The sequence below is a fragment of the Rhamphochromis sp. 'chilingali' genome (genome assembly GCF_963969265.1).
Source record: "Rhamphochromis sp. 'chilingali' genome assembly, chromosome: 14".
In the NCBI taxonomy this organism is placed as follows: domain Eukaryota; kingdom Metazoa; phylum Chordata; class Actinopteri; order Cichliformes; family Cichlidae; genus Rhamphochromis; species Rhamphochromis sp. 'chilingali'.
In genome coordinates, this window is record NC_137941.1 from 17,767,869 (window position 1) to 17,791,952 (window position 24,084).

The 24,084-nt window shown below is 42.4% G+C and overlaps 1 protein-coding gene across 3 annotated transcripts; it reads right to left on the minus strand.

Moving 5' to 3' along the window:
* Positions 1-667: 667 nt before the first annotated feature.
* adam23b (ADAM metallopeptidase domain 23b) lies at positions 668-23,813 on the minus strand. Of its 3 annotated transcripts, none has more exons than XM_080904077.1 (26): positions 23,612-23,813; positions 22,760-22,977; positions 22,212-22,288; positions 19,025-19,088; positions 18,150-18,232; positions 17,937-18,000; positions 16,744-16,816; positions 16,225-16,295; positions 15,983-16,048; positions 15,722-15,790; positions 13,766-13,932; positions 13,509-13,593; positions 13,327-13,414; positions 12,169-12,220; positions 11,271-11,370; positions 11,120-11,191; positions 10,941-11,027; positions 10,769-10,849; positions 10,602-10,652; positions 10,457-10,520; positions 10,261-10,366; positions 8,145-8,264; positions 7,720-7,888; positions 6,022-6,133; positions 4,647-4,737; positions 668-2,526 (listed from the first exon to the last, which is right to left on the minus strand). In XM_080904077.1, the coding sequence occupies exons 1-26, from the start codon at positions 23,685-23,687 to the stop codon at positions 2,481-2,483; spliced, it is 2,352 nt and encodes a 783-aa protein (XP_080760203.1). In that variant the 5' UTR covers positions 23,688-23,813; the 3' UTR covers positions 668-2,480. The 3 variants fall into 3 exon arrangements, with proteins under 3 accessions (XP_080760203.1, XP_080760204.1, XP_080760205.1); XM_080904078.1 differs by lacking the exon at positions 4,647-4,737 and adding an exon at positions 5,552-5,642; XM_080904079.1 differs by lacking the exon at positions 4,647-4,737.
* Positions 23,814-24,084: the final 271 nt, after the last annotated feature.

The following is a 24,084-nucleotide window of genomic DNA, read 5'->3' on the forward strand; positions in this document are numbered from 1 at the left end:
GGAGCAAGACAAATACTGAGACGAGGACGAAGAAAAAACGTGCAACACAGCGAAAGCACAGTGACAGAAAGCTAAAGCCTAGAATCTATAAATATAATACAAGTCCACACAATACGAGAACCAAAACCATGAATGACACAAAATCAAGGAATGTTAGAAAAATCCCAAAACACATGAACACTAGTTCACGGATCCAGTGCCATGACAGTGACAGCATGGGGCAGAATGGAGTTTCTTTGCATTGGTGTTAGTTATTGACCCCATAGTCCCCCCCCCCCCCCCCCCCCCCCCCCCCCCGCATTTCAAATGGTTTGTTCCACCTCCTCAAAGTTGCTCTTAAATAACACCAATCACACAATCAGGAGCTGCTAGCAGTTCATTGAGGATTTAAAACAGGGGTCCCCAATCCCAGTCCACGAGGGCCGGTGTCCCTGCAGGTTTTAGATCTCACCCTGGGTCAACACACCCGAATCACATGATTAGTTCATTACTAGGCCTCTGGAGAACTTCAAGACATGTTTAGAAGGTAATTTATCCATTCAAATCAGCTGTGATGGATCAAGGACACATCTAAAACCTGCAGGGACACACCGGCCCTCGTGGACTGGGATTGGGGACCCCTGATTTAAAAGAAAAGAAGACAAACGCTTGGATAAAATTTGTCCGTAGTTTATTAATCAGTCCAACTGTACATAATGCAGTGAGAGAGGGACACCAGACAATGATTAACATGGAGGATTACAACAATGCCAGTGCTATGGCAGCACCTGGAATACACCGACAATCAGCTGGACTGGAAATGATAGCCCTGCACAAGGAAACTGTTCAGGCCTCGATATGTACAGGCACCATACAGAGTGTGTGTGTGTGTGTATAAGTGTGTGTGTGTGTGTGTGATTAAAAATATCTGTCTGGATGAAAAACACACAAAAATGATTTTCAGTTCCACAAATGTAAAAGGGTGCTCTCTCTCTTATCCTCTGAAATACTAATTCAGTTATTTTGATGATTTCTTTACTTGTCCATCCACAGTTTGAGTACACTGAAGCGAAATGAAAGGAGACATAGGAGTGGGCAAATACAAAAGATTAGCTGATTAGCAGCGGTTGTTTTTTTTTTTCCTTTTGTAAAACCATGTCTACACCGATATCACTATTACCCATACTTTTGTGCAATATCTTTCTTTGCATAGTAAATAAAAGTTAAATGTTTTTTATTGTTGACATGCACCTATCTTTTGTAGCATATTTTCCTTGCAGATTTTGGGGACTCCCATATAGAATTATAAGCCCACTATAGTGATTTGCATGCAGCATTACCTGTAGAGCTGAACTTGATTTCCACTAAGAGTTTATGAGAGCAAAAAGGCTTAAGCCAGTATAGTGGGTGTTGATGAGGACTGTTAAGTGAGACCTGGCCGGACACGTGAGCGCCTGCATGGACAGACTTCATGCCCTCAGCATGAGAGGCACCACTGGCTGCAGACAGAGGGGAAAGTGCTCCGTGTGCAACAACATCCACATGTTCGGGTGATTGGTTCTTTGGCTTTTGAGTCAGTGTTGAAGATACTTCAAAAACAGGGGGCTAAATCGGATCACAGTCTGAATCTCTCCGGAAATGACGCGCTTCTCCTCGACACCACAGCTTTCTCTCTCTGTCCTCAAATCTGACTTTAGATTTTCTTCTCTAACCATTTTGGCCCAAATCCTAGTCTCAGTTTGTTTGTTTTTTATTTTAATAACATTACCAAAAACACCCGCTATACAAGATGTTAAGATAAAAAACAAAAGCATTTGATGTCCTTGGAAAATATGCTGTCAATTCCAACCCTGAACTCCTTAAATATGTACAGTGGTGTGTGCATGTGTGTATGTGTGTGTGTGCGCATTCACTACATCACTACATGGCCTGCATTGCCCTTATAGGTCCTCACATGAAGTTCTGCTTAAACAGGAGCTTCAACAGGCTTGTCACTGGGTTTGGTTTTTAATGAGGCTCTCTCCTGCGCTTTTTTTCTCCTCTTTCTGTGTTTTCTTTTTTCTTCTTTTTTATTTTTGCAGTATATTCATAGCTTTGGTAGCCATGCAGAGCCCCGCAGAGAGGGCTCTTCATGCCGGGCGCGGGCGGGTTGGGTGGGGGTCGGGCGGGCCAGCAAGCAGCAGGTTTTGTTTCGATTTTATTCATGCCAGGTGAGAGAGTGGTGTGGATTCCGCCTGAACGCCTGTGCACTGGCACTAAAGGATGGAAAGAGGAGCTCTGTCACTCTGGAGATCAGGGTGGATGGGCGTGGGTGAGGTGTAGTTGAAAAAGGCTGCATTTATAATGTCACTACGATGGAAATTTGTTAAAATGTCCACTATGTCTTTTTCAAGTAAATGTAATGCCAAAGAATCAGCAGCAGTAAGTGCAGTCCAGCTGTCAGGTAGCCAACTAAGGAAGCCTTGGAGCAGTCCCTGTGTGATTGCCATCTTCTCCTTGGGTTAAATGGCTGTGGCATTGGGGTCATACCGCCGTTTCTTCACATTTCTTGATGAGGAGATAAGAAAAAGAAGTCAGCATCTGCTATAATTATATATGCAACGGAGCTAGTGCAACCTGGACAAGCAACCACGCTCTCTTAAGGAAATGCTGTTAGTTGCAGTTTATTATGTAAGGCTGTGAGCAAAATCCCATACTTACGTACTTTTTAGTAGTAGTAGTAGTAGTACGTGAGGATTGTTTGGTATAACACATTCTCAGTATGTATCCAATAGCATGCGAGGTACATACTATTTTGGGTAAGTGGGACAGTGAGCTGAAATCTAACATTGATAACTCTTGAACTTGAGTGTTTAAATACATGCTTTCACTCTGCTGTTAATAAAATTTCAGCAAAGGCACTGGAATGTATCCTAAGGCTTAAATCCTACTGTTTAAGTGATACATAGTATGGGATTTTAGACACAGTGTAAGTGTGCCTGATGAAAATGTTCCAAATGTGCACTTTTTGAGGGCTTCAGGATCAAACGCCGAGGACACTGGAGTGAGGACAGGCTGGTCCATGTTGGCCCGCTCAGCCTTGACTGCAAAGAGACAGTCAGAGGTATTTACAGTCACAAACCTGAGGTCTACAGTGTCAGCGATGAGAAAACATCACATCTGCTTTACAGTTTTTGTAGTACTGGCCAGATCTGAAATAAATAAATATGTTTAATTTTTGAAATCAAAGAACAATCAAGTCTAAGCCATATTACATAATTTTTAAGGTGTTACGAATATAAATATACTCTGTTGCCTTCTTGCAGATGTGCTGATCGGCTCCTTCGTGCAACATCAGTTTACAAGGTGAAGTGTAGGAGACACGTGTCATTACCGATATTGATGGGAAACACATTAGTTCCACTCAAAACAACCATCTGGGAGGAAAGAGCTAACATAACGTGTACTCTACAGCGGAGAGGAGGAAAGAGGAGACGAGCACAGAAATAACGATCACAGCGGCGGCAGCAGCAACAGTAACTACTACCACAACAGTGGGACAACAATGAGTACAACAACAGGAGTGATGCATAACCTCCCCGTACTGTGGCTTGCTGTGGGGCTTCTATCACTCTGTCATGCACCTGTTCCAATAGTCGGCCAGTTGAAGGTGGCACTATTGCTGTGCGTGGTTCATGCAGTGCAATGCGCCGTGTCTGTACCGGGTCTGCGAAGCAGGCAGCAATGGCAGCTGGTGTGGGCGGGTCCGAGAGTCCTGCTCTGCTCTATGGCGGAGCTCAGCCATCCAGGTGGGTGTGGCCAGCCATGGCACAAAGGCTGCAGACAACAAAAAGGTCCTGGCTTCTCTCTCTCTCTGTGTCTGTGTGTGTTGTTCTCATAACTGCATTTAAAGCCTCGGCCTCAAAGAGCGACGGAGTGAGAAAAAAACATCATGGAAGTGATGAGAGCACGACAACCCTCGGACCAAATTGCTCAGGGTTTGTCTCAGCCTTTGTGCAATGAACTGACCTCCTCCAAATCAACAAGTCAACATGCAGAAATGTTTGGTTTCTTATTCTATTTTCTTTCTCTTTTTTTGTTTTTTTTGCTGTTTTAGTGACAACCATGATGCTATCTGGCATGCTTTAGTGGCTGTAGGACCATATTTATTATTTAGTCCTTAGGTCTGTTTAGATTAGGATGCGTAACACCCCTGTTGCTCAAGACAGCAGGCTAATCAGCGGTGGGTAGATTTCCTAGCCATAGAGTGACACTGAATGGTCTAGTTTAAGATTTTAAAGGGGAGTAATTTCTGTAATACAAGTACAAACAAACTTTTTTAACCACTTAGCTGTTATAAAGTATTCTGTCCCCTCTGTACTTTACTATGAAATGCATGTCAAACATTGAACTCTGCCCGTCTAATCAGTTTGAGGTTCTGCTACAGATGCACAGACACCCCCAGCGTTTCCCAAAGTCAAATTTACTCATACAGTATCAAACACCTGAACGCCTTCCACACCCATATGTGTTCTGCATGTCTCCTCGTCAGTGTGAGCCTAAGTGTAGTAAGTGTAACATGTCCACCCCGGGATGCTGTATTCTGTAGCAGGAGCTCAAACCCTGGTGTCTAGAAGCAGCAGGGATGCTAGAGTTAGAGCAGGAGAGGCATGCGGCGTGTTGCTTACTTAAAGCCCCATCCAGTCCCCCCCAGCACTATGGCAGCCACAAGGATGGCTCCGGCGATGGAGCCTATTATTAGATTGGTGGCACTAGGACCTGTAAAGGGTTATGGGGAAAAAGACATGAGTTCCTATACTCATTTACTGTATTAATAACATTTAGCTATACAATGATGATTTCACATGGAACAGAAAACATACCATAAGTATACTATTACAATAAAATGACTGAGTTTGAGAATGCATTTTTTTGCATGCTTTTCAACCCCCTTTTAGTGTTATAAAGAGAATGTAATCAAGCAAACGCCCTGGAAATATTTAAGTTTATCTGGTGTCAGTTGAGGTAGCGATTATCAGTGGTTTGTCTGTTAAGGTTGTGTAGACCCTGGGTATCCATCACTGTAAAGGTTTACAGGTGACATGTAGGTGTGATCTGCAGTGTGAGCAGTACAAAATGTTTTTAGGGGTCCCAGTCACCACACAGCCTACCACTGACTGACAAGCCAGGTCACTAACTGGACACTTCTCAGGACTGTTTTCATCTAAATGCCCCACATGCCCCAGAAAGGAGAGGATCACAGGAGCAACCACATAACGACTAAGAATAAGAGAAAGGAGAGGAAGTAGGGAGGGAAGAGGGAGGATGAAGAAAGAGGCTTGTAGTAATGGGGAACGACAGGAAGTGACAGGAGAAGGAGAGGAAGGAGGGAGGGAGGGAGGGGAGATCCATCAATCAATCACACGACACTGAAAACATCCAATCACATGACAATTATATGGTCATCACCAACACACAAGAAAACACAAAGCCACCGGGACGCACACACGGGCTCAGGCCGGCTCACGAGACCGCCCGCACACTGAGGCACCACTATGAGAGGAAGAGCTGTGAAAGGGTTAAAGATGCTTACTCTATTCCCCACCCTGTGCCTCCAAAAATCACCCCCAGGGCCAGAATGGTCCCTGCTACTGCCCCTATCAGCCTGTTAGTGGCCACGCTCACTGTGCAGAGGGGAAAAGGAGCATTATTACCACCCTGTCAAAAACAAATAGCAGGCTTCTGCTTCAGAGTCATGGATGAAGTGACCACTGCCCCGTAAGCCCCTCCCCCTGTGGTCAAAGCATCATCTTCAGAATCAGAGCAAACAAATCTTACACTGCTTTTACATTCTCCTACAATCAAAGCCTTTATGTTCCCCAGTAGACCTGTGAAACTCAGGAATGTGCGACTGACTCAGATCTAGCAGTGCATCTGAGAGCGACACTGTAATAACATTTACATTAAACATACGATCAATGTGAATCTGGGCTAAATTAAAAAAGGGTGGATATATTCATTTTTGGATGGCGGATGGCGGGAGTAGAAAGGTTGGAAACCGACCCTTGGGTTCTTCTTCTGGAGTGACATCGGGCTCTTTAGGCGGGTCAGGCATGCTACAGTCTGTCCCGGCCCAGGTGGTGTCACAGGTGCATGTGGCTTCATTGTTGCATACCTGTGCACAGCAGACATACAGAGGTAAACAGAATGAAAGATGGAGTTTTTTTAAATTCCCCTCAAGGAACTTTTTCTCTTCCATTTTTCCCCAACATTATACAAAAAAATCTGGCATAGGTTTTGACGTATGATAGAAAAAAACACAATAGCTATGTTTTATTCAGCTCCAGTAATCCAAGCTGGTGTGAGCATCACAGAAAAGCATCACAGCGAGAAAAGTGCAGGATGGTGTAAAAAATGTATTTAATTTAGGCAAGCTGGTTTTCGGCTGACTGGCTTACTGGGACTCTTGAAGAAAATCAATCAACCGACGTGTAATTTCCCAGGCAGCTATAGCCCCCTGAGGAGAACTCGCTTGGGAAAAAAACTTCTTTAAGAAACATCTTAAGCTTCATTTATAGTGCTGAACTAAATCCCTGAAGAACCTAACGCTGCAGTTAGTTAACGCTTTGCATTTATACTTGTGCACTGGTGTGTCTGCATTACTTCATCGTCTCAAGTGAAACTCATCCAATCATGTTGGACTCTAAGATAATAAATACTGAACAATGGCTACATGGAACATTTTGAATTTGGAAAAATAGTAACTACTGCATTAGTAATTAATAGCAAAATGCTATTATTGGAATCATAATCACATATTGTAACCATAGGAAGTTACATTTCTGGGAAGATGCACGTCTCAATGCAGTATAGAGCAAATCAAGCTATTATTATTGTTTTGTGTCTGTGTGTTTATTTTATCATCAAAATAATATTTTCAAAAACAATTTGAGTTGCATTTAATTCAGGAAATATAAAGCATTGTATTTCCTGCAGAAAAGATTACGATTTTTGATTATTATGTATTTACATATTTTTAATTGTGGCAATTTCTATCACATCAGCTGAGAAATGATGCTGCACATGCCGGGCCACTCAGAAAGGAAGCACATTTAGAGTTTGAAACGACAGCTGGGATAGACTCGAGTACAACCCTGAATGACCCTGAATTGCATAAGCTGTTAAGAAAATGGATAGATGGATGAAGAGAAGTATTTTATTTATTTTTATTTAAATACATATTATTTAAATATTCTGCAACTTCTTCTTAAAAAAATCTAAATAAAGCAAGTTTGGCTTACTGGTATAAGAGGTATTTGACATTTCCATAAAAGGGTAGAGGTTTTCCCCAGTTTCCAGTTTGTGTTGACACCTGAATAAAGGATTGCCAGTTGCATATTTCCCTTAAGCTTGAGGCTTTTGTTTGACTTTTTCTACTGAGAAAAAGAAAATCAACAACCCTGGGCATTTGAAATGCAATGAGCCTCCTTACTTCTCCTCATCCCTCCAGAGTGAGATTTAATAAACAAAGAGCAAATACTGGTGTTTGCTGAACAGAAACTCTAAGTTAGAGCATAAACAGCCTTTATCCATGACTCAGTAAGCACCCTTTTCATCAAAGGTGTTGGAAACGTTCTGCAGCCCTTACAAACAAATACTACACGCAGTCCATGCTTGCTAATCTTCTAAAAATGAGTGAACACCCTCTCAATTTGCCAGTGAGCAAAGAGTAGGTGTAGGTAAGTGCATACAAATACTCACCCCATGGCCCGAGCACACATGTCCGTTAGGTCCAATGGGGCAGGTGCTCATGTTAAGTGACTGGATGGGCAGACACTTGCGGTCAAGGCACATCATTGACGGCCCACAGGGAGTCCCATCCTCCACGTAGCCTAAATCAGTTTCATCATCCAAAAGGACGTGGGCACCCCTGAGGAGAAGGATGGAGTAGAGGTGAGGAGTGTTGAAGTCTCCCAAAAAATAAAGCTACAGAAGAAACACTGCCTGTAGGCACCCATTTTAGAAAGAAATAGAAAAACTTCTAGTAACAGCTTGCGTTTTATGAGAAAATGGCCCATTGCGACACAAAAAATCCCCCAAATTTACTACAGAGTTTTTCTATTTATTTCCCACATGGGTAAAGAGCCCCCAGGCCCCAGGCATTATATTAAAGTAAATGTGTTTACGTGCACTGTATGACGTTCCCTTGGTGGTTGAAGGAGGTGGGGGTACTGTCACCTTTCATGCTTCCAATGCGAGGGACACGCCCGACATTGGTACACAAAAGGAAACCACAGAACACGTCACTGTAAAAGAGAGAGATAAGCAACCAAAAATGTGTACAGATAACACTCTTCCACCTGTCTAACAATGTAATGTTCACCTCTGCACCACCAATTACCAAAATGCACCAAAAAGCTCTATTAGTTTGGTTCAAAGCGACATCTGTAAAGATCTGAAACCTCGTACTGATAACTTTCATTTGATCTGTTACAGTCAATGTTTGGTCTTTAATATTAAGTGCAATTTTAAAGTCACACTGCTTACCTTTAAACATGTTTTACAAATACACTGCCTGGCCAAAAAGAAGTCGCCACCTGGATTTAACTAAGCTATTAAGTATAAGCCTTTCATTGGATAATTACTGCAGTGATTACTTAATGCAGCTGGCAACATGTCATTTAATTAACCCTAACTGATGCAGTGAACAAACAACCACATCACAAAACATTTCCCGTGATTGTGGAAAAGATTTTCGTTTGTTTCAGAAGGTTATTGGTCTGTTCTACTGTCACCTTTATATTGTTAGAGACCCCACAGAACTACAGAGAAACCCCAACAATGAGACAACACCCTATGAGCAAGCACTTGGTGACAGTTGGAAGGAAAAAATCCCTTTTAACGGGAAGAAACCTCCAGTAGAAACCACAAGTAGGCCCACAAGAATGCGTGGGCGACTTGGATCCATGCCATGGGTGTGAGGGGAAAGTGAGAGCAGAGGGAGTTAGGACAAAAGGCACACTATGGGAGAGCTAGAATTTAAAATGAATTACTAATAATTAAATGCAATATCCTTCTATAAACACATGGAAACTGAAAAAGAAAGTGAGTGAAGGACATGGGACTCTCCCAGCAGTCTAAGATTACTGCAGCATACCCAAGGAATGGTTCAGAATCACCTGATCCAGCCTTAACTATACGCAAAAAGGAAAGTTTTAAGCCTTCTGTTATCTCCAGCAAAGAAAAACTAAAACAAAAAAAGAAATGTCATTGTGTAAAACCTGGAAGGAGGAACGAGGTCATAAAAAGAGGTGGATGAAATGATGGACCCATCATGCCGAGCGCCTAGTGTACAAGCCTGCAGAGGCAATTTTACAATCTCCGGCTGCTTCAGTTGGTTCTACAGTGTCATGTGGCCTAAAATAAGGTCAGCTGACTACCTGAATATACTGAATGACCAGGTTTTTCCATAGTGGATGTTTTTCTTCCCTGATAGCACATTCATGTTCCAAGATAGCAATGCTACGATTTATCACGCTCGGACTATGAATAAATGGTTCAAGGAGCATGAGACATCATTTTCACATGTGGGTTGGCCAACCCAGACTTAACTGACTTTAACTGTTATTGGGAATATTGCCTTATTAGGAATGTGCCGGAGAAGACGTTCTGATTCCGCCGACATCAGTCTTGTTAAAAAATGAATGCCACTCTGGACGAGAATACATATTGTGAAACTGCATGAGCTTTTTGAAACGATGCCACTGCAAATGCGTGCTGTCATCGAAGCTAAAGGCAGTCCAGTTAAATATTTCAGGCTTCAGCTTTTTTTGGCTGGGCAGTGTAAACTGACTTGACTTTTACCACCACATCCCAGTTAAAGAGAAAAGCCAGGAAGACTGAAGACATGTGTGCTGAGGTGGTTTCCCTGGAATCTGTTTTTAGTAATTGATCTGATTGGTAAAAATACATTCCTGGCATTTGATGGCAATTATCCATTTTAAACAGGGTCCTTTGGCGCCCTCTGTTGGATGGCTGTAAAACAACAACAACTGAGAAACCTGATGCTGAAATTCCACATAACAGGATTAACTTGTACAATATATCTTTGGAATACCACAACAAAAATTTGGGGATCCTAAAGGATCTTGACAGTAAAACTTTCTCACCTATGCACAGCTGGCTGCTTGGTGCACAAAATGGGTGTAAATGTTGGCCGATCAGTTTAGAAAAGTTCAAAATATGCTTTCAGGCACTTTATTATTCAATGAATGTGCGACAGTGTTATTATTTTGTGCTCACTGTTTGCTACACTGGATCCATTTTTCTCCATCTTTTCCACAGTTGCCCTTCTCTGTCCCCTCCGTGTTCAGCTTCTCATAGCAGAACTTCTCCGAGCCTCCAGCCTCTAAAACAAAAAGAGGGGCGATGAGCTGCACGCTGCCTCTCCTTGTGCAGAACCCGTGCTCAAATTAACCCGAGAAGCATTAAACCTTACTTGATCCCCAGATGTATTTACACTGGTTCTCTCTGGTCTTACACTCTCCACTGTAACAGCGACCCTTTAGATAGAGATTAATAAAAAATCAGAAAACTTTGAGCACACGTTGGCATTTATATTTTTGTAAATACCCATTTCTTACCTGGTTTACCTGGCAGATGTAACCATCTTGTTTATGAAGGTTTGGCGGGCACTGTAAAAATCACAAAGAGAACAACCTTTCTTTTTTAACAGCCAAATTTGTGTTCAACGTGCAAAAAAAACGAACTAATTAAAGCTATTTAAAGCTAAATAAACCATAAGCTCAACCTGTCCCGAGTCCCCAGAGCAGGTCTCTGAGATGTCACAGTCGTTCACAGCATAGCGGCAGCTGTAACCTCGTGGGTAGAACTGGCAAGAAAAGGAGAATAAAACAGCGTTGGATTTCAGAAATCAACTACTAGTTTTTCAGAGCTTTAAAAAGAAAGAACCAAGCTTGTACCAAGCATGTTTTATTGCAGCATGGTCCATCGCTGCAGTGTGCCCCATTGGCGAGGGAGCACTTCTTGCAGCATTCCTTTTGGCAGTCCTGAAAACAAAGGGAAACGAGCTTCAAGCATCTGAACAAAGAGAAGATGACAAATGGGCGTGCGTGACGTGGTGAAGTAAAAAGACCCTCACTGTTCTCAGTCCGCAGTCGCACTCCTCTCCCAGTTCTACAAATCCATTCCCACAATTTGCTGCCTCGAACAGCTGTCAGGAGAGGACAAGACGGTGTAAAAGGAGCACGTGTGCGTAAAAGTTTGACATGTTGAGAGAAGGGGCGACTAACCTTGGTTGGCCTGTTGAACAAACAAGAACCTCCACCTTTCAGGAGGAACTCCTTGTAGTCTGAGATGCTGCATTTGGAGAATTTTTGTGGGTGTTGGACTCTGCAGAGAGAAGACAATGATATTTATAAGTTTGTCCAACCAAACAGGATACAGTCAAAAAAATATGCCTAAAATGTTGACTTCAAGTAATCTGAATGCATGCAAATTTCCCAAAAGTCAATTTTCATTAGATATCTCAAAATTTCAGCTTACTGACTAAAACGTATCACTAAGTTTAAAATCTTGAAATAATAACCTGAAATTTTGACCAATGGAAGTGTGTTTATGTTCTCAGTTGCAAGTTTCAAGTTAAATTGAATACAACATGATTTAAATTGTGGTGTCAAATAGAGGCGTGTAGAATGATAAAGCTGGGTATGCTTCTGGTCACTGACAAGTCACTATCGTAACAGCATGCTTTGTCCCTCAGTTTTTGAGTCAGAGCCACTTTTGCTCATCCTGTCCAGTTTCAAAACAACAAGATGGTGACGGCAAAATCCTCTCTAGGAACATAACTAACCAATGGGGGACACCCTGGTGACTACAGCTACCTTTTATATACCCAATCCTACTTTAGCTAAAAGAGTTGCTTATTATTCACAAAACAGCATGCCGAAATTACAGTAGGTGCAACTTATTCATTTTCTTACTTGTGTACTGACTGACTAGGTGGTTAAAAACTGTGTAACTGTATTAAACAGTCGCTCAGAGTTAGTTAATAACAAGCAACAAGGAAAAAAGCTGAACGAGTACTGATTACTACATTACTGAGTGCACACAAACGAGCATTTGTAATTGCTCCGCCATGTGAATGAATGACTGTGTATGCGTGTTTCTCGGGGGTATGTTGGATCTTACCCAGTATCCTCCATTATGCAGCCAGCCCACTGGCTAGTACAGCCGCATTCCTCTGCAAAACAGGGCAGAAAGTGTAGAAACACCAGAGAAAGAGGAACGGACAGAGTAAGAAAAGATAGCATCCACAACTTTCATTTTAAATAAAGACTTAGAGTAGACAAAGTAAGCATGTTAGCATAATTATTATTTTTTTTTGTAATTTCAAAGAAAAGCAGTCTTAATCCGTGGATTTAACTCCTGATATCCAGCTTTCTGCTGAATAATGAAGAATCCTTTCACTTTATTTTACACTGACATTCTCCTTGGCAGCTTTGGGGCCACAAATAGACTTTTGCTGATGGTTAGCATTTTTTCCATCTTGTAGTTTCTAACCTGGCAGCTGCCTCATTAAGCATGGCGATCTCAAATCTGATGGCATAAATTCTTTCTCAAACGGACATTTTCTGGTCTACTTTTCTCAAATACAGTCAGTCCACCGACGGTGACTTCTGGCAACAGGGTTGCAAAGAGACTTTTTGTTTTAGAGGAGGCCTGTGAATGACATCTAAAATATCAGTCAAGACTTTCAAAAAAATGCATTGTATCCTGTATTTAAACAGTTAAATGCCAATAGTAACAGAATAGTGAAATGTGAAAGTTCACTTAACACAAAACACTTCCTTCTTAGACCTAAAGAGTTGAGAGCAGAAGTATTTGTGGTGCTCAAAGTACTAAAAATACAATTTCGAGAAAGAAAAACACCTACATTTCTGCTACTTCTCCAATTTCCAGATGTGAGGTTACATCCAGTTAGCAGTCTTAAATAAAGTGCATTTAAACACCTGCCTTCAAAACATTTTCTCTACTTTACAAACAACTTTAGCCGTGCAGCAAAAGCATTTCAGTTTTGTGTGTATGTCTGTTTTAAGAGTGAAAAATGTTCCCATCCTGACCTTAATTCAAGCAAAGCTGGATAATGTTAGAGAGGCATCTGAAACCAGTGTAGGGATCACAGGGTCTTCAATAAAACACCAAATGTATCATAACTGACAGGTGCATTTTTGAGACCGCTACATAAAAACTGTTATTTACTATGTGGCATGAACTTTGTGACTTTAGCCTGCCATGCCTATCGTGCTTATAGCAGCTGTGTGTTAAGAAAAAGTGTTTCATGTTTACTTCTCTTGGATGCCGGATCCCACTGGATGCCCAGGTTCTGTGCCAGGCTCTGGGAAAGAGACACTACCATGGACGAGGTGGTGCCGTACTGTTGGCACAACAGTGACAACATATTATTCACCGCATAATCACACTGCGATACGTCCACAGAGCAATGCTGGATGTGTGACAGTAAATCTGACCTCATTGACGCCTACTCCACGGCTCACAGAACACATGCCTCCAAAGTACGCAGTGCTGCTTCTGCGGTAGTGGAAGGTGGCGTTTCTGCAAGAATGATGGAGATGAAGAATAAGACGGAAGATATAAATAGCACAAAGCAGGTAAGAACACAGCAGTGCTGCTTTAGTTACAGGCAGGCAAACAAAGCGTACTTCCATCAGAGCAAAACCAGAGACCACCCCAAACGATCTGTTCAGCCCCCGAAGGGTGAACTTACGAGAGTAGCTGCACAGAATCGGCATGGTGCTTGATGCTTTGCTGCCGGTACTTGGAGAAATCACGCAGCAGTTCCAGCGGCTTCACACTTATGGGGATGTGATCCCTGTCTGTCCAAATCTCCACAGCAACAAGCACCACACGTGTATGGAGTTGCTCTTTGAAGATCTGCCGTCGGAAGCAATGAATGGAAGCAGTAAAGGAAAAAAAACACAACAAAACGTGTGAGATAGAGGCAGAGAGCGACAGCAAAGGAAGCGGAGGACGGATGTAGAATAATGGGAGCGGGGAGGAATACAGGGGAGTGTTTACACACATACAAAGAACACAGACAGACAAGGATAACACTGATGTTTAGCCATGATGTTTGCCCGTTATTTTTGGAGTTTTGAATTCTTAGTTATCTATCTGAGTTTGGGTGTCTGTTTTGCTTTCTCTGTTATTCTAGTGTTTGAAGTTTTGATTCTTATCTGTGGCATGATGAGTTTTGGATTCCTGATTTGATCCTTTGCAGTATTACTGAAGATATGTTTTTTACGCTTAGATAAAATGAAAACAGAAGCCTGTTCTAGTCAAATGTGTACTTTTTTTATGCTTCCTTGTATTCCAGTTGCTGTCTTGAGGTATTGTAGCTCAAGACTAACCAGAGTGAGTTTCTTGTCTGTGTTTAGTATTTATCTTTTGAGTTATTTCCTGTTTTACTCTGTCAGTTGTCTCTTGTGTCTTGCTTTGACTTTTACTTCCTCCCCTGTGATTATCTTGTACCTTCACCCATGTTTCATTTCTCTCCTGCTCCCAGTTTGCCCTCAGGTTGTTTATATACACTCACTACAAACTGCATTTAAATGTTTAATTCTCCGGGCATAGATTCAACTAGATGCTGGAAACATTCCTCAGCAAATCTGGTCCATATTGATGTGACAGCCTCCCTCAGTTGTTGCAGATTTGTCAGCTGCACAATAATGATGTGACTCTTCCATTGCATCCCAAACGTGCCAAAGTTTTAGCAGCACTGTCACTTAAATAACCCGTTTCCCCATTCTGACAGTCAATGTAAGTTTCCGCAGGTCATCTTGACACCTCTACATGCCTCCATACACTGAGTTGCTGCCATGTAATTGGCCAATTCAATGGTTGGGCTAATGAGCAGCTATTGAACAGCTGTACCTAACAAAGTGTCTAGTGACTGTATACTGCCTTTCTTCCAATTAGTCTTTGTCTTCCCTGGATGTGTGCTTGCTGTTTACCCCGGTTCTCTGTGGTTTCCTTGTTTTAGTTATTGATCTACGACGTCAACAAAATAAAAGGTTTGCTTTGCATTATTTTGTCTGCCTGGAGTTGTGCATTTTAGTCCTGTGACGGTCCTGTGACAAGGTTTACCATTGTAGTTTAAGCATCAAATGCAAATTAGACACGAGGGTGAATGAAATGTTAAACATTTTGCAGATAGTGAGCACTGAACAAAATCAAATCTTATCCAGCTTGTGATGCCAGAGAAGTCATGTGCTAGACCGCAGGTGTCGAACTCCAGACCTCGAGGGCCGGTGCCCTGCAGGTTTCAGATGTGCCGTTGATCCAACACATCTGATTTAAATGTCTAAATTACCTCCTCAACATGTCTGGAAGTTCTCCAGAGGCCTGGTAATGAACTAGTCATGTGATTCAGTTGTGTTGACCCAGGGTGAGATCTAAAACCTGCAGGACACCGGCCCTTGAGGCCTGGAGTTCGACACCCCTGGGCTAGACTGTCAGTATGTTGGTGCTGATTTGGTGATAATAGTAGCTGAGTGAAGTTAGACCTGCTGATGGCAAAACATTAAAAGTCAACTGTTATTAAGTACAGTAGGAGACGTTGCCGGACTTCTAGTAGGTCTTCTACAGATGATATTCTAAAAGAGGTTTCCAAAAAAAGCACACACTCCAGTTTGCTCAAAGGATAAGTAAAAAGCTTACTCACACTATCCACAAGATTAACTACTGACTTGGCAAAGTTCCTCGTGTGCTGCTTGTTCCTGTGTCGTTTAAACTGCAAACAGAAAGGGGGAGGGAAAAATAGCACACAGTGATGTACAGTGTGTAACGTTCGGTGGCGCTTGCTGCTCCCTCTTCTGGGAGGGAGTCGGCCCAGGTCTGGAATATTAAAGAGTATCCTTTTGTCCATGATAAAATACCAGCCACATAGCATCAAATGAGGAAAAAAGGAGAGATTTTTACGCACCATACTGTGGTCACTGACAATCATGACTTCTAAATACTTCATCTCCTCAAATACGCTGCGAGGCATCTGCAAAACAAAACAACAATGACCAGGCAGCTTCAAGTGTATAATTTGGAGTATCACCACAGGTCTAACCTTGTAAACGTCTGTGGGTGTTTTTATTGTAAACTGTGAAACGCAGCCGGGGTGAGTGCACTAAAGTCATTGCATTACTTCAGAGAGAGGTGAGATCAGAGACTTACTGCTCGCTTTTTCCTGCGCCTCAGCCAGGACAGTTCATCCAGCTCGGAGAAGAGCTGCTCCTCCTCTTCCTCTGCAAATAAGCACAAGGAAAGAGTGACACCTCTACAGACTCAAGTGTTTACATCCCTGTAGCCTTGTTTTGAAAGAAATCAGTTATGCATGTGACATTTTCCCAGAAATTTCCACAGCGTGTCTCAAAATTTCCTATGAAATGCAAAAAGACGAGTGAAGACAGGGAACTTGGCAAAACGGCAGCGAGGCAAGTGCTTGTGATCCAAGGAAAGTGATATACATTTGGTCCATTTGGCAACTATAACACTAAAATCCAATCCAGTTTGTTTTAAAGGTCTCTTCTGGGGTGACAGCCTATCTGGACCTTCCTGTCCTTGCTTTGTGTCTGAAGACAGGGATGATAATGTCAGGTTTAGGAAGTCACAAGAGGTGTGGTGCTGGTCAGAGGGGAAGGACTGATAAAGACAGTTATGTGAAAAGGTTAATGACAAGCATCGAAACCTTACCCTGCTCCACTGAATCATCATCCCACAAAGAAGAGGCTGCTCTTCTTAGTTTGTGAGGCCTAGCAGCTGTATCCTGTAGGAGTCAGGCAAACAAATCGGTGAAAAAAAGGGAGGGTGACTTGTACAAGCAGGTAGAGCAAATGAAAAAAATAAGTTTAAACACATAATTTATCAAGGATTTACAAAAGTAAATGCAGGACTAAATAATTACACAAATAAAAATGTTTGGCGCTGAATGCCTGCTGCACATCTTTTCTGACGTTTAGCTGCTGTTATGTATCAGAGTGAGTACTCTTGAGTTGCTGATTTCAAGAGCACGAGGTGTTCCAGTTTTATAAAGAACAAGAGCACTTATGTTTGCATGTAAAGGGGGGGAAACTATTTTTCCCACCAGCAATGCAGTCAAATCCACTTGTAGTAGCAGGAAAAGGAACATTTCTAGCAGTGCACAAACATGTAGACCGTCAATGCTAGAAAACAGATACTGCGCAATCAAAAGCATGGCCGACAGATTATTACAACAAGAAGAAAGTGCTGGCAATCGCTAAACATCCCAGCACTCGTGATTTTTTTGGCCACAGATTCCCATTAGCACCTAAAGTTCCTCTTTCTCTATAACTATGATATAATTATGACTATTGGTCAGAGGGCCCGGTGGCACCAGTGTCCGGCAGCCTCGCCTCTGTCAGTGCGCCCCAGGGCAGCTGTGGCTACAATGTAGCTTACCATCACTAGTGTGTGAATGTGTGTGTGAATGGGTGGATGACTGAATGTAGTGTGAAGCGCTTTAGGGTCCTTAGGGACTAAGTAAAGCGCTATACAAATACAGGCCATTTACCATAACAGGAAGAACTGGTGTGGGCCAGAGCCATCACTGAATAGTCATTCAGGACTAGAAAACCACCCTAACCATAACCAGCTTTCTACTATGGCTTGACAAATAGGAATTATGATGATTAACATACAATAAAAATGCAGATTATTTGTCTTTTGCTATAGCCATATGTAAAAAAAACATAAGGTCATGTTAATCCCATGTAGGAAATGGCCGTTTCCTTTGAAAACAGGATGATCCTGGTAGGATATCCTTGCCTGAGAACAAAAAGGAGTAACAGCATAAAACATGTGTTTCCATCCAAGGCGAGGATGTTTGTTTGATCGCAGTGTGCGTGTCTGCTAAAGGAATAACTTACACTTGAATGATTCTGTTGTAAGGGCTCAATTAGATACACATGGACTCCATCGTCAAACATCCCACTGCCAGGCAGAGGGAGAATAAAAGGGAGAGACACACCAGTCAATACCGAGTCAATAGGAGCTAAGCAGCAGAGATGAGTACATCCAGAGATATTCTGAGCACGGCGAGGATTTCACAAAAAAAAATAAAAAATCTGATGTTCACTTACTGCAAACCGTTACAGGTAGATAAGGCTGCGTGGGAGTTATCGTTCCCTCTCACCTGGCCGTGGTAGTAACAGTGCTCACCGCCCTGAGAGAAGAAGACACAGTACTAAGGCAGCATCAGCGCTAGCATAATGCACAGAGTTGTGTGTACACCGTCGTGGCGCTGTGTAAAGCTGTCAGTGTGTTTGAATTTTCCAGCAGTCCTAAAAGGGTAACAGCTTGTGTCACAGATGTCAGTTTTGGCTTATTTGCAGCTCACTCCTGCAGGGGGGCTCAATCTATGCTTGTTAAAAGGGGAAGTTAATACACTGCAAGGTGGGTGCCGACACTGTTTGTGACTCAGCCCTCAGACCCCGGGTGAGCGCAGGACCCTGTTTCCCTCTGTCTCTCTCTTTCCTCTCCCTCACACACACTTCACCCATCCCGTCCTGCACTGATACTGCAGAGTGCTTTCTCTCCCTCATCATGTGACCAGAGCTCCAGCAGGAGGCTGCAGGGGAGCAAAACCCTGCTGATTCAGCTACAGCATGCCCAACCCAGCTCTCTGCCTGAATCAGCAGCAGGAGAAAACAGCTCTCATTTCCATCTCACTAGCTTATATCCTCATCTATCTATCTATCTATCTATCTATCTATCTATCTATCTATCTATCTATCTATCTATCTATCTATCTATCTATCTATCTATCTATCTATCTATCTATCTATCTATCTATCTATCTATCTATCTATCTATCTATCTATCTATCTATCTATCTATCTATCTATCTATCTATCTATCTATCTATCTATCTATCTATTTCTGTGCAAGGTCAAAGCAGCATACACATGGCCCACCACAGCAAAATAACTGAGAAATGTGTCTACTTAAACATTACCTTTGATATAACAGGTTTCTCTCCTTCATAGTGGATCTCAACATAATCTGAAGACAGCAAGTCACTGAAGAAAACAGAGACTGCAGTTAGTAACAGGAGGAGTTGCCAGGAGGAGTAAAAGGAGGTGATGCAGTGAAAAAAACATGCAGGAGTCTGTCTGTCTCGTTTTGCTTTCTCTGACTCACATATTGTGGTTTTAAACTAGTGGTGAGAGAGCAGTGCTTTGGTTGGCGTTTAAACACGAACAGTCATCACCGCCGGGCCCGCATTTGGCTGCACAAACACTCCCCTGGCATCTCAAAAGTGCAGTGGAGATGTTAAATGTTGTCTGCCCTCAGGAAAAATTACTATGCAGGTAACCTGGGGATGACTAACTAGCCCGGCAGAAGATGCACAAAATAAAACTGGATTTGATAAAAAATCTCTCAAAAGCACCCTGAGAACAGAACAGAAGCAAATTATATCATATGAAGCTACCTGCTTCTGCATCAGATTTGCCCAAATCAAACTGAACGGAAAAGCCTAATGCGATAAATTATCCTAAGGCCTCAACCTCACCTTGAACACAACAGTTCTCTCAGCAGCTCCCTGAGTCAGCGTCCCTCACACGCTCGGTCTGCTAGCTGACTTCAAGAGATAATTTCTGCCACAATGGCGCTTTTTTTTTTTCTGAGTAACCTTGCAAAACGGAAACATCCCTCCTCTCTGAACATATAGCTGTGCTGCAGCAAGAAAAAAAAAGGATGGAAATAGTGGCTCTGTATTGTGACACCAGCAGTGTGACCATTTTTTTTGAGTGATGCGTTGGAGCATGTGAACAGGAAGTGCACCATTACGAGAGGAGAGCCAAGGCGCGAGCAGTCTCTGAGAGATTCCTGAGTGAAGGGCTATTTATAGCTTGACAGATGAGAAGAGTGGGCCACACCAGAGTGTATCGGTGTTTGAACGGCTGTGTGTGCATAAGTGTGTGGTTGGCTCTCTGGCTGGCTGGTAACAAAACTGAGTGTGGAAAGGTAAAGCGCCGGAGCGTGAGCATCTTGATGTGTGTCTGTTTAAATGTCTATGCGCCACGGTTGCGCGTGGAGACCATGAGGAGGGAGTTCTGCCCCAAGGTCTCTTGGTTCACAGGAGACGGAGCGCCACAATGCAGCAGGAGAGGCAGCAGCACATGAAAGGCACAAAGAGGTAAAGGAGAGAGAAGGGACCAAAGAGCTGCAGGAGGTTCTCACGTCTGGCGCCAGATCAAATGTAACTCTAAAATCCTGTAGCAGCACATGACACACTCATGCTGTTCATGCAAGGCAATAATCTGCTCTGATGCTTAATATATGGAGATGCTATTAAGTATTCAGAAAGACGGCAAAGGAAGAAAATCTCCCAGACAAAGTCGCCATTGTGGCCACTGACGATTTAACTAACGCATTTCAAAAACATCCAGATTCTTTAAAAGTAAGACTTGTATTAGTTTCTGTAAATCATCTTTTTAGTTGCTTACAATTCCAGGTACGGTAAGAGGTGAGCAGATAAAGCAGCACCCACTAGCAGGGTGCAGACCTATCTATATTTAGATCAGTGCTGCTGCAGCTACAACACTAAGCAGAATTCAAACCCCTATTCTTGCACAAAAAAAGCATCTAGTCGAGAACCTACAAGCAAACAGCTGGGAATCAAGGTCACACGTGCAGGCCTCTTCACTGCTGCTGAGATTTTCCTGTTGTACTATGTGGTGATTCCTGAACGGAGTGACAGGCTTTTCTGTCATTTGACATGATGCATGCGATACAAGAAGCGATGTATTTTTCATTTCAGCTAAACCTCACGGGAAATGTTCAACTTAAAACGAAGATAGCAGTGACAGACACTCTGAAGATATCCCAGCGCCGATATGTGATCTCCAAAACCGCAGACTGCAGAAGATTTCTGAACTTGTACATTTGGGCAATAAAATAAATACTAATTGCTCCATACTGCTGCACTGCCTACAAGTCTTTATCAGCCTTGACGTGGGCACTCACATGATACGCAAACCACTATGAAGCCAAAGCGCCAACATTTCCTTCATTATAGCTGAAGTAACAACTGTGTAAAGTAATTTCAAAGCGTGTTTACAGGATCTTAAGTTTATGGCACATCCTCTGTGATCTCAGCAAGCCACAGGCACAAGCTGAATATCCAACCACATGATAAGAAAACATAAAAGTAACTACGTCCTACAGGAATTTTTCACATGTACGCCAGGCTTCTTTATACAGGGAGTGAATCAATAGATGCAGAACACAGAGCAGCCGTCTCCATCCTCATTTTGATGCAAGCTTATTAAATCCTCATTAAATATAGAGATGTTGGTTATCCAAAATCCTTCATATAAAACTAGTCTGGCTGCTGAGCTGACGTCGCTCTTAGCACTTAGCAACCAACGTGCTGACCCACAGTTTCCCTGATTACATTATCTTCAATTGATGCTGCATTAAGCTCTGTTCTGACACATTATACATATCATTTACAAACAAGAGTCAGCTACTCGACGTGGTTCATCGCTTCGTATCATAGTCCGAGTCGACTTTCAGTTCACTGAACGTCTGCTCTGTGCTGTCATGATAGAAATACAAGTGTAGTGCACTTATGCATGTTCTCTTTGAGTCCTACACTGGTCTTTATATTTTGTATCTTTCTGATGACAACAATTTCATTATATTTATTATTATTATGGTACACCAAAATCTGCAACAAGCAGATTTATATTTAAATTAGTAAAGGATTTAAAACAGGAAATAAGAGTTATCTTAATTGTATTCTATACAGCACCACGTATTATAGCGTGAAGAGTGTCTATGATAGGCTATATGGATGCTGGTCACAAGGCCAGCATGATACAAGATACTGAAATTCTATTGTTTTCATCTATTTAGTCATTTTTGTTGAGATGACCTTGAGAACAAATACTCTTTTACATGTTCTTATCATCTGGTGTCATTTCCCATAAAGGGCTGTGATGCGTCTTTGTCTCATGCTTGATTAGTACTCAGTCAGTCTGGTGGTGAGATTTTGGGGAAAAAACAAGGACAGGGAGATAAACAAAATCCTTACACATCTCTGAGTTTCACAGAAAAAAAAGCCCACAATCAATAACACTAACCAATTTAAGTGAAATAAATTGCTGTGGTTAAATTAGATTAGGAGAACTTACTTGTTAAGAGACAGATCTAGAACAAATCTGGAGCCAAATGCCTCTAACTGGAAACTAACTTGGGCTAGGTGGACTGCCTGTAGAAGAGAAAAAGAGTAGTCACTGCAGATAATGGTAGCTTGCAAAACAAATAAGATTATAGCAGCGTCTCACTGAGCCAAAATCCTCCAGGGTCTGCCTTCAACTTCGTGTACAGCACAATGCACAAAGAACAGATGTGCTGTATCAATGACGGATGTTAATGTACAGTGGGTTGACGGGAAGAAGTGCTTCTTTCAGCACACTTGCTTTGGCATCACTCCAGTTGCTAAAGAAACACGTAAACTATGCTAAGTGGGTCTATTTTCAGAATCAGAATCAGAATCAGAATTTTGACTATTATCTTAGCTTTGACTGATTCTCTACAGCAAACTGACATGAAATACTGGGATCAGACCAAACAACGCATTATTATGTACTACAACCTTTGACCACACATCTTGCAAACTTTTTGCACAATCAAGGCTATGCAAGCACTAATCATCTTCATCCACCCCTCTTCCACATACCTGGCCCTCTGAAGCTTGGTTCTTAGCATGGGTGTTCAGGTCATGGTAGGTACTCTCAGAGTCCTCGTTTAGGTAGTAGATCAACCGAGAGGGGTAGGTGATCACATGCTCTACTGCATGGTGTGTTGTGTTGTCTGTGGTGGGTGCTGCAGTTGCCTGTTGCTTCAGCAGAGCCGACACTGCGTCCCTCTCAACCTTGTCCTCTACTCCTTGAACCTCTGCAAGGGATTTTTTACAGCACAGATACATATATATGTTTTTTAAAACTACAGATATGCACAAAGGTATCATCTTTAATTCATTAAACACAATTGTTACACTGAGGCAAGTGGCTTTAGCTTTATGCCAATTTTATGACACAGTTCATCTGCAGTGATTACATGCAGCAGTATACTCAAAAACTAATAGCCACCACCAATTACACTGATTTGGAACACAGACTATAAACTGCCTCATTTAAATAAAAACCACTTTTGATACGGTTATTGCCAAAGTAAAAACTGCACCAGATAAATACTGTTCTCATTTAACAGCCTGGATAATATCACGCACTTGAACAAACACAGAGCCTGTGTGTTAGACTTAATTCAAGCGTAGTAAATATCCATAACAGTGATCATTGTGTTTTTACTAGCTGAACAAAAGATGCTGAGATGCTGTAGTCTGCCCTCATGCAGCATCACGCTAAAGACGCAGCGTATTAAATACAATAATTCCCGGTGGCTTCCGAGGAACGCTGTTATAGATCCAAAGCACATCACCAAACAATATTTCAGCACAAAGCACAGAGTGGTAAGCGTACGCGATCACATTAAAGTGACAAAAAAGCCAGCAGGCTGTGGCAGTACCTACCGAGTGAAGCTAGTGATGGATGAAGCCAAGGCAAAAGGATGCTGACGAGCAAAGTGGCCAGAAATATCAAATGCATGATTCATATTTGATAACTGAAATATCTCAATATCAACACATCAACGCAGTTAATTGCTCGCGGCCCATCGTGGCGGGGGAGGTGCCGTGGAGGGGGGATCTCTTCATGGATGCAGGAGACACCGGGTTTTACTGCTGCAGTAGCGGAAGAGGAGGAGGAGGAAGAAGCGGAGAGAGGAGGGGTGGGGGTGGGGGGCTGAAAGAAGGCGGTGGCCAGGAGGCAGCTACTGGAAGTCTACCAGCAGGTTGCTGCTCCTCCTTGATGAGCTCAAATGCCCTTTCTCACCACAGACACAACCAAGTGAGAAAGGACACTACCACTGATATAATATAATATAATATACTATAATAACATAGTAGTTACATTATGTAGGCACTTGCCACTGTAAACAATACCA